At 38.9% G+C, this 10,760-nt stretch overlaps 1 protein-coding gene across 1 annotated transcript; it reads left to right on the top strand.

Annotated features, from left to right (window-relative positions):
• The first annotated feature begins 391 nt into the window (after positions 1-391).
• LOC149819254 (protein SULFUR DEFICIENCY-INDUCED 2-like) lies at positions 392-6,605 on the top strand. The gene is made up of 4 exons (XM_089986365.1): positions 392-547; positions 5,016-5,228; positions 5,333-5,488; positions 6,069-6,605. Exons 1-4 carry the CDS (start codon positions 392-394, stop codon positions 6,471-6,473), a joined length of 930 nt encoding a protein of 309 aa, XP_089842491.1. The 3' UTR covers positions 6,474-6,605.
• The last annotated feature ends 4,155 nt before the right edge of the window (positions 6,606-10,760 follow it).

The following is a 10,760-nucleotide window of genomic DNA, read 5'->3' as shown; positions in this document are numbered from 1 at the left end:
AATCGTGCACTGAACCTTCCACGGTGTCTGGCCAAAAGCATCCGGAAATTAACGCATTTAAATATTTGGTGAAGGACATTTCAGTCAACAGGAAAATGAGTTTCCTAAAAGACGAATTCACTCTCATACGAAAGGTGACAAGTGCAAATCAATAGCCGACAGAGGGGTCCCTTTTCGTCCATCCACTCTTTCCGACGTGGCGATAGCGATGTGGGTGGCACAACCGTGTACGGTCGCCTTCCACTGGTGCTTACGTGGCGTTCGAAGAAAGGGCCGTCTGAGGTTCGGGAACCAGCCAGCATGTACGTGGCTGCCATCCCGTCCAAGTTCGTCCATTTTTTCACGTATTAATTAGAGGCGGGGACATGTTTCCGTTTAGCGCAAGGTAAAGATGAACGGAGCAGCCGCCGGAAAACTCTCGCCCCCGGGAAAATATGTTACCGGCCAGGCGAGTCCGACAGCCGGAGGTGGCCGGAAGGATCCGTTCCATGTCATACACAAGGTTCCGGCCGGCGATGGCCCTTACGTACGCGCCAAGCACGTCCAGGTCAGCGTTTTCTAAGAGAATTTCTTTTTTTTTTTTTTGAGATTTTCGAGAAGAGATCGAGTCTGAGAATTCCTAACTCTTTTCCCGTCCTTTTTTTTTCCTTTTCAAGAAATCGAGTTTCCTTTTGTGATTCTGATGATTTTCCGCCTTTTTTCAGGATTCTGTGTGTAAATTATCGTTCTTATTGACACTTATTTATTCATTTATATATTTACTTTAATTGGACTTCGGATCTTAGCTATGGATGAAGAATTACTTGTTGAAAAATAGGATTCGTGTTTTCTTCTTTGCTTACGTAACTATTTGAATTATAGAACGTCGAATTATGCGGTCTAGGTGTCCAAAGTCCAAACAAAATCTAAATCTCAATTTTTTTTAAACCAAACGAGGCCACTCGTAATAAAATTACTCCAAAAAGGTGTCGTTAATTTCTGTTTCCCTTGGTTATTTCAAAAAAAAAAAAAAATCTGTTTTCATTAGGTGTTCTGGTTCATTCCGGCCATGTTACGTTCCCCTCTCTCTCTCTTCTTGGTCTGTTGGTGTCTAGCGATGGACCCTTAGATTTGTTTATGCGTGAGTTCACCCCGGTTCTCGGTGATCTCGGGCTTTTGTCCTAGATTATGTGGTCGATCTAGGATGGGGTTCCTTTTCTTCCGGAGGTTTTCTTGTTCCGTTGCCTAATTTGATATTTTGATCCAACAGTTAATCTCTCTCTCTCTCTCTCTCTCTCTCTCTATATATATATATATATATATATATATATATATATATATATATATATATATATATATATATATATATATATATATATATATATATATATAATGCAGGAGACCGTTCAACCAAAGGAATGTTCAAATGTCAGAAAACTTAGGAAAATAATTCTTATTTATCCCTAATTTGTTTATTTTAATTAAATCATTTAAAAAAAAACAAAATAAATCATAGTGCGGAAGCCTACCCGAATTCATCATTCCACCGGTAGATTTTGATGGTGTTTTGATCTTCCAAAACCTGTATTAGTGGTTTTTCCTTCTTCTCTAATCCAAATGAGAGATGAACGATCTCTTTCTTGACAACCATAACTTACTTGTAACCGTCATATTGTCTTCTTTCCAATTCATCTCATTATAAAATCATAAATTGATATATGAACGCATATTAGGTATCTACACATTATTATAACCATACTTTATGAGATGTCATATGGCCCAACCGCATAAGATTATTTTAAATGAGCTCATACCTTAGATAGTTTATAATGAGTGAATCCCATAGGTAGGCCCACACAAAATATCTAACAATCTCTCACTCCACATATGTCATCATACAAACATGCATTATACAATAACTTGATGAGCTCAATAACACTATCTTACCAAATGACATTTCTAATAATGCGGTCTATTGATCATGTCAACATAGAACTAAAGCGATCTTCATTACATTCATCTTAAATAGTCTCATCAATGATCATATTTTTTGACATAACCAACAACATAGATCAACTGAAGCATGAAAATTACATATAATTTTATCTAAATGTGCCTATTTTCAACTAGTCATGCCTTATTCTTTAGTGAGATCACAATAAATGAGTACTTTCTAGATCCAAAACTCATGCTTTAAAGGGCCTAGGGCTAAAGCCGACGGATCGGGTCACACTAGACCCAATCCAAATTTGGTTGAATATCTTAAAACAAAAGGGAGAGGGGGCGGATGAGCCCAGCGGGTCGGGTCAGGCCTGACCCGTCCCGAGTCCCGAATACCCGATTACAACGAAAAAGGCAGGCAGGCCCAACGGGTCGGGTCAAACCAGACAGAACGTGGGTCTGGCCCCGCACAACCCTGACAGAATCAAGGTCGGACGGAGACCAGACCTGGCCTCCCACCATCGGATCCTAACTGCCTGACGATGGCTGGGGCGGTTGGCCGACCTCAGCCAATCGTCACCTGACGTCGTGCCCTCCTCCTCTACCTCCTTATTGTGCAGGCACCCAATGGTGTTTGCTAACCGCTGGAGGACGGTGTCTGGCGGCTAGCCAGATGCCTTTTGTTGATCTTACCCACCGTAGGAAGGAGGAGGGGGGCGTCGAGCCCCTTCTATCTTTGGTGAGTAACCAATGAAGGCCATCAACCCTCCTTCTCCTTCTCTTTCCTGTTCAGGCACCTGATGGTGCCTGCCCACAGCCAGACAGCATCCGACAGGGTGCTCGATGTCGTCTGGTATCCTAGGGGCCACCGGAAGGGTGTGCCCCCCCCCCCCTCCGGTCATCGGTCCCTTTGCCCTCCAAAAGCATTGTCGGCTCGGCAATGTTAAATTTTTTTGTTTTTTTGTTTAACAGTCCCTAATGCCGACAGTCATGGGGACATGAATCCGATGAGATTTTGGCGATCCAAAGCCAAGACAAAACTGAATCCTCATGCCGAACAAAAGGGTTATCATGTAATAAGAAATCCCGAATATCTCAATGATTCAACAAAAACAAAGGCTCTAATATCAATTATCGAAAAACTTAAAGAAATAATTCTTATTTATCCCTAATTTGTTAATGCTAAATCATTCAAAAAAAACCAAATAAATCATAGTGTGGAAGCGTATCCGAATCCATCATTGTGTCGGTAGATCTTGATGGGGTTTAATTTGATCTTCCAAAACCTCTATTAGTGGCTTTTACTTCTCTAATCCAAATGAAAGAGGAATGGTTTCTTTCTTGATGGGGAAGGAAAAAGAAACCACCACTATATATGGTTTTGGGGACCATAACCCATTTGTAACCGTCACATTGTCTTCTTTTCAATTCAGCATATTATAAAATTGAAAATTGACATGTGACCGCACATTAGATATCTATACATTATTATAATCATACTCTATGAGATGTCATATGTCCCAACTGCATAAGATCACTTTAAATGAGCTCATACCTTAAATAGTTTATAATGAGTAATTAATTATATTTGTAGGCCCACACAAAATATCTAACACCAAAATCTACAACATATGATAACCCTCGTGTTCTTCTCTAATGATCAAGGTTTTCATCTATTGGACTTTACATATTGAATTTTTATTATTTATTTAGTGAGTGACATTTTTTGGATTATGAATTTTGGATGTTTATATGCATTTTTTAAAGCAATAAAAATCAATAGCCCACAATACTTTGAATTGTAAAGTTTTAAATGCATTGTGAGCAGTTGATTTTTCACATTTCAAAAGACATGTCTATATTTTTACTAAATAAAATTATAAAGAACAAATATATGAGGTCTGATCGATGCTTAAGCATTGGAGAGGAGAACCGATGGTTGTAGATTTTGGACATTTCTTTGGTTGATGGTCTCCCTTTCCTATATATATATATATATATATATATATATATAAGAAAAGTGGTAGCTGCATAAAACTTTTTGAGTATTTTTTAAAATTGTAGTAGTTTGATTTTTAAATCTTATAAAAACCGAACTGACGATCCAAGAGTCAATTCCTATAAAATCAAATATGTAGATCACATTTGTATGTTGAGATTTTAGAAACAATAGAAAAAATCCTTCCAAATCTTGGTAGGCTGCAGGTAGGTTCAAAAAGTGTTAGGGAGCTACCAGATTCTCTCTCTCTCTCTCTCTCTCTCTCTCTCTATATATATATATATATATATATATATATATATATATATATGTGTGTGTGTGTGTGTGTGTGTGTGTGTGTAGATCTATAATAAACTTCGGCTCATGCAAAAACAGTGTTGCGCCCAGCCCATTATCCATGTGACCAAAAGTGGTTTTCACGATTCTTACTTTTTCTTATTTAAATTAGAGAAAATATATTGTAGTACTGAACTGTGATGCCATACGGTGGTTTTCGCCCTTGTTTGCATGGATCATATGTGTTTACTATCGAGGTTTTATCATGTCTAATATACAATAAAGTTTGATTCCTAAGATGTTGAAAAACCAACGCCTCATAAGAATGGTTCATAGATCAGTGTATAACTCAAGTGCATACTGCCATAAGTTATGGTGATTGACTACCACAATAAAAGCATCCTTTAAATTTAATATATAATGAAATTTAAAGCAATGATTTATTAGCGCATCCATGCACGTGCGCTTAGCAGTATTGACTTAGATGCTGCTTGGCATAACTCGGTCCTTGCTATTTATCATGTGCACATGCACCACCAGCTACTGCAAAAAGCAATTGGTATGTTGAACAAAATGCCGAGGGTGTTGAGCGATGATTTTGTATTATCTCCTTAGGCAATGAACTGATCAAAATGATTAGGTTCGTAACAGGAGTATGGAAGCTTCTAAACGTGCAGCTATTTTCTGTGTTTTGTGTAGCCCGAGTACTTTGTAAAATACTCGGGCCCGACCACTGAATCAGCTCCAGACTTTTCTGAATTGCGTTTGAGCGATTTATTCTTCTCCTGAACTCCAGAATATATTTTCTCTTATTGTACAGCTGGTTGAGAAAGATCCAAACGCTGCCATCGTTCTGTTCTGGAAGGCCATCAACGCAGGGGACCGTGTCGACAGCGCTTTAAAAGACATGGCTGTTGTGATGCAGCAGCAAGATAGAGCAGAGGAAGCCATCGAAGCGATCAAATCGTTCAGACATCTATGCTCGAAGCAAGCTCAGGAATCGCTTGACAACATCCTCATTGATCTCTACAAGGTAAATCAAGAAAACATTATGAAACTGCATCCAACTGAGCTTGACTGCACGATTTCTGTTAAATCTGATTCCTTCGCTTTTAAATAATTGTGTTGGTTATACAGAAATGTGGAAGAGTAGAGGAGCAGATAGTGATACTGAAGGAGAAGCTTCGTATGATATACAAAGGAGAGGTCTTCCATGGGAAGCCAACAAAAACGGCTCACTCACATGGCAAGAAGTTTCAGGTCAGCGTCAGACAGGAGACCTGCAGAGTGCTGGTAGGGCTTTGCCTGCTCTTAGAAACTCAGATGAAGCTAGGCTGATCTGAATTCTGAATACATATAAGTTTTCAATATTTTTTGCTTTTTTTAACTTAGGCATGGTGGGGAGGCCAAGCATGCAAAAAATAAGAAAGAACTCAAAATATATAAAGCAAGATTTCTTCAAAATATCATGGTATTATTGTGATAGTTATGTTATAGCTGATATTTTGAAAATATTGGGAACTTTTTTAGTTCAATATCAACGAGGGTATTCTTCTCATAAATATCATGATGTTTTCAAGATATCAACAATATTTGTGGCTATGGTCTTGACATTAGTTGGTGGTCCACATATTATCCCATTATTTATGTTAAAACGAAATTCTGAAAATGTCGTCATATTTTCCCATAAATATTGGCTAGGGTGTTTTTTCTCATAAATATTCCGGTCTTTTTGTATGTTAGCTCCTAATAGCTGTGCTTAAGTTATGGTTCCCACTTCCCAGGGCCATTGTGGCAGTGAAACTGGGTGTGTTTAGTTATCATTACTACCAAGAGGATAGTTGTATTAAGCTTTAAATTGCCCTGGTTACAGGGTAATCTGGGGTGGGCTTACATGCAGCAAATGAACTACATTGCAGCAGAGATGGTATTCAGAAAGGCCCAAGTGATTGACCCAGATGCTAACAAGGCCTGCAACCTAAGCCTCTGCCTCATAAGGCAAGCAAGATACGAGGAAGCTCGGACCATCCTGGAGGACGTTGGGAATGGAAGATACGGCATGACGGAAGATGGCAAGTCGCTGGTTCGGGCCGAAGAATTGCTGAAAGAAGTTAGAAGCTTAGGAGGTGAGATATGGGATTATCAAGATGGGTTTGATCATCTTGAAGAGATCATTCTTGGTGGGTTAGACCTAACCGATGACTGGGCTCCGACAAGGTTGAAGAGACTGCCCATCTTTGAAGAGATGTCACCTTGTAGAGATCAAGTGGCTTGTTGATTAAATCAATGTGATCATTCTGGAGGGATCTGTAAATAGTGGGTTTGTGGCAGTTAATTGTCTTTTTCTGTACTAAAGGAGTGTGGGAAAGGAAAAGGGGAATAAGGACCTTTCTGTACTAAAGGAGTGTGGGAAAGGAAAAAGGGAATAAAGACCGAGAAGAGATTCGTGGATTTGGTGGGTCTTACCAATGGCGGATCTTTGTGGTCAGATGTGAAGGGGCCGGGTGAATTTTTGGGTGATAAAAGTAAATTATCTATCAAATTTTCATTGTCCCCATATATATTGTTTTGATATATAGAATGACAAAGGGTGTGCCTAATTTGATCTCTTTTAGAACATGTTTGTAAAAATATGCCTTGTGATTCTTGGATTTTTTCAACATCTTGACACTGTTTGTGGATCACAATCACAACACTTTCTCAGTTAAACATGAGAAAAGTATAAATTAGTGATTGTGATTGTGATTGCCAGAGTTACTGTTTTTTGCTTGAATCTTGTGAAAATATTGACAATGTTATCAGTATCGGTGCGTATCATCCTGTATTGATTGAGTATTAGCAGAAATTTAATAGGCCGCAAGCTTGAAGTGATTATTTTTTAATAAAATATAAAAAATACCAAAAATTTTTAAATGTTATTTTAAAATTATTTTAATGGTTTTAACAAATGTCACGATTGACATATAATAATTTTTTATTAGTTTTGAGTTCGATACAGAACGATCCAGTTGAGTAGTATCGGTGGCTCAACTGTTCAGGGCCGATATACCCAACAACATTGATCCTTAGCCAAGGAAACTTTGAAGAGCAGGACCTTTTTTTTAGAGGAAGGTAAAAGCAGATTTATTGATAGATCAAGTGACGAGTAGTGTCGCATAAAGAAAACAGAAAAGAGATGAGAGATTGGGGGCATATACCTTACAGCGAAGGGTAGGGCTTGTTTTCATTTATTTATGGGTTCACAAAATCATACTCGATTCTTTTTTATATTTACCCAAAAAGTATGGTAATTCCAAAGATATGGGTATGACCACTCGACTTTGGCATGCGAGTTTGAAATCCTATTAAAACATATGACAAGGACAGAAATTATATTTATTCTTTAATCAACTAAAAACTATTTTTATTATTTTAATTTGTAAAACATATTTTTGTTGAAATAATATTACAATATTAAGATAATGTTTGCACGATTTAGAGTCATTAAGATAATGTCATAACATGTTTGGCTCGAGTCATCACCCACGACATGCACCTTATTTGGCGTATCGCGAGATGGTTTTTTGTTGAGGTCGATGGAAAAGAGTAGCAAATTAGGGAAACTAGGGATATAGTGGACCGGGGCCTCACCCTGTTTGGACCGGGGATGGAAGACATGAAATGGGGATAGAGGCAGGGATACAGGTTAAGATCAAAACCTGTGCAAGGATGGAGGCAGGGATAGACTTACGCTTTCTACCGCCCCGATCCCCGTTAGTAAAATGCTAAAATATTCTTTAGGGAGTTGACTTTGATGAGATCTTCTCGTCAGTTGTGAAGATGTCCTTCATCCGAACTGTGCTCGGTATAGCTGCAAGCATGAATTTAGAAGTTGAGTAGCTTGATGTGAAGACTGCATTTCTGTATGGTGACTTGGAGGAAGAAATTTACATAGAGCAACCTGAGGGCTTCATTGACAAGGATAAAGAGCACCTAGTCTGCAAGCTGAAGAAGAGCTTTTATGGATTGAAGCAAGCACCAAGGTAGTGGTATAAGAAATTTGATTCCTTTATGACTGAGCATGGATATTCAAGAACCTCCACAGACCATTGTGTGTTTGTGAAGAATTTTTCAGATGATAATTTTACCATTCTCTTGCTTTATGTGGATGACATGCTGATTGTGGGTCAAGACATCAGCAGGATAAACAAGTTAAAGCTGGAGTTGGGTGAGACCTTTGCCATGAAGGATTTAGATCCAGTAAAACAAATTCTTGGGATGAGAATCGTTCGTGACAGATCACATGGGCTGATCTGGTTATCGCAAGAGAAGTATATCAAAAAGGTTCTTGAGAGGTTCAATATGGACAAAGAAAAGCCTGTTAATTGTCCACTTGCAGGCCATTTCAAACTTAGCTCAAGTAAATGTCCTACAAATGATGAAGAAGGAATCGAGATACAAAAAAATCTATGTGCTTCAGCAGTGGGTTCGTTGATGTATGCTATGGTCTGTACTCGACCAGACATGGTTCATGTTGTTGGAATTGTTAGTCGATTTTTGTCAAATCCAGGGAAGGAACACTGGGAAGCAGTGAAATGGATTCTCAGATATCTTCGGGGCACTTCAAAATTGAGTCTGTGTTTTGGAAAGGGTGAACCTATTCTTGAAGGATTCACAGATTCTGATATGGCTGGTGACGTAGACAGTAGAAAGTCTACTTCTGGGTATTTGATTACTTTTGCAGAGGTGGCAGTTGCATGGCAGTCAAAATTACATAAATATGTAGCTCTCTTCACTACAAAAGCTGTGTTCATCACCATTACAGAAGCCAGTAAGGAATTGCTATGGGTGAAAAAATTCTTGCAAGAGTTGGGCTTGAAGCAAGAAGTGTATGTTCTTCACTATGATAGCCAGAGTATGATTCACTTGAGTAAAAATTTCTCGTTTCATTCAAGATCAAAACATATCAATGTTCGATATCACTGGATTCGGGATGTCTTGAATGAAAAAATGCTGCAACTGAAGAAAATGCATACTGATGACAATACATCAGATATGCTGACCAAATCATTGCCCAAGGACAAGCATGAGAACTGTCGATTCCTAGCAGGAATGGAAGAAGCTTCCATATAAGTCGGGAAGGGGAAGAATTGTTGGGTTCTTTCCTTATTCAAACACCGATGCAGTCTCTTTCAAGCACGTCGCCTGATCTTGTTGAGGACATTTTTCGTATTCACTGGATAGCGATTTGTAAAAGTTCTCTCAGCTGAATGACGATTCAGCTATTCCGAGTTTGTGGATCAGCGATTTATCGGTGACGATTTGTGGTTAGTGCTTGGAGCTTCGTAAGTTGATTTCGTATTCGTTGAATAACGATTTGTGTTGTCAGTTGAACAACGATTTATGGTATCAGTGGATAGTGATTTCAGGTATCGCTGGATAGCGATTTGTGGCTTCAACTAGAAGTCGATTTGTGGCATCACTACATGGCGATTTATGGTTATCGCTGGATAGCGATTTATGGCATCGCAGCATAGTGATTTGTGGTATCGCTCGAATAGCGATTTGTGCTAAAGGTGCTTCAGGCGCTTCGTATATTGTGCAAGACATTTAGTCTTTTAGTATTTAATGCGGGTCTCATCCTCTCTCTCTCTATATATATATATATATATATGTGTGTGTGTGTGTGTGTGTGTGTGTGTGTGTGTGTGTGTGTGATGGATGAGAAAGGTGAATAGACTTTTCAGTTAGAGCTTTGCAGAGCGCGAAAAGGCAGAAAGTGTGAGAAACACTTTTAGGGTACTGAAAGGGTGTGGAGAGAACAAGAGCAAGAAGTGTTGCTACACTTCTTTCAGGATAGCTTCGTCAAGCTGGTTCTTCAGATCATTTGTTCTTTGTTTTTCAATTAGGTATATCCTCTTGTTCATTCGTTACACCTTATGTGTTTGCAAGGCTTATGCCTTTTGGCCACTCTTGTAATCTTTGTTTGAAGATAGTGGAAGGTGTTGACCTATTGGTCGTCGTGGACGTACCTCAGTTGAGAGGGAACCACGTAAATCGTTGTTTTTGTTTTCGTTGTTGGTTTATTTTTTTATATCACTTTCACTGTCATCGTCGTATTGTTTTCATCGATTCACACTTGTGGGGAAAACTCGATCCGTCAGTTTGTTTATGCAAGTCTTTGTTTTGTATCCCCAACAATATTGGCAATAGAACTTGCAGGCTGGGGATCAAAAGTTTGGACTAGACTTGTTGAACACCAACAAACAACTAATGGTCGGAAGCATATTGAAGTTCAAAGGCAATTCAAGTAGTGGATCACACCTTGACTGAAGCCACCTGAAGATTAAGCTCTCACATTAGGAGGTGGCCAGGGGTTGGTGCCAAACCCTACTTAATCCAATTCTTCACAAAAGGCAAGGATTGCTGGTCTCATGAAAGCTCAAGTATATTATTAGTCGAACAAGCACTCCAGACAGCATGCTTGATCATGAGAATTATTGCCGCAAACAAACCAAATTTCTAGATAAGAATATGAAAATTTTAGTGCCAACTGCATCGAAGCCAAGTGAGAAAATTTCACAGA

This window comes from Nuphar pumila, chromosome 13, assembly GCF_984573655.1.
Source record: "Nuphar pumila chromosome 13, dmNupPumi1.hap1.1, whole genome shotgun sequence".
NCBI classification, from domain to species: Eukaryota; Viridiplantae; Streptophyta; class Magnoliopsida; order Nymphaeales; family Nymphaeaceae; genus Nuphar; species Nuphar pumila.
Note: the sequence above shows the minus strand (reverse complement) of the source record. Positions and strands in the feature narration are given on the sequence as shown.

What these genes read in the sequence shown, in the direction of transcription:
- LOC149819254 (XM_089986365.1), top strand. Translation starts at nt 392, where the DNA reads ATGAACGGAGCAGCCGCCGGAAAACTCTCGCCCCCGGGAAAATATGTT. An exon ending in TACGCGCCAAGCACGTCCAG is followed by an intron (nt 548 to 5,015) that starts GTCAGCGTTTTC and finishes CTTATTGTACAG; the next exon opens with CTGGTTGAGAAAGATCCAAA. An exon ending in TCCTCATTGATCTCTACAAG is followed by an intron (nt 5,229 to 5,332) that starts GTAAATCAAGAA and finishes TTGGTTATACAG; the next exon opens with AAATGTGGAAGAGTAGAGGA.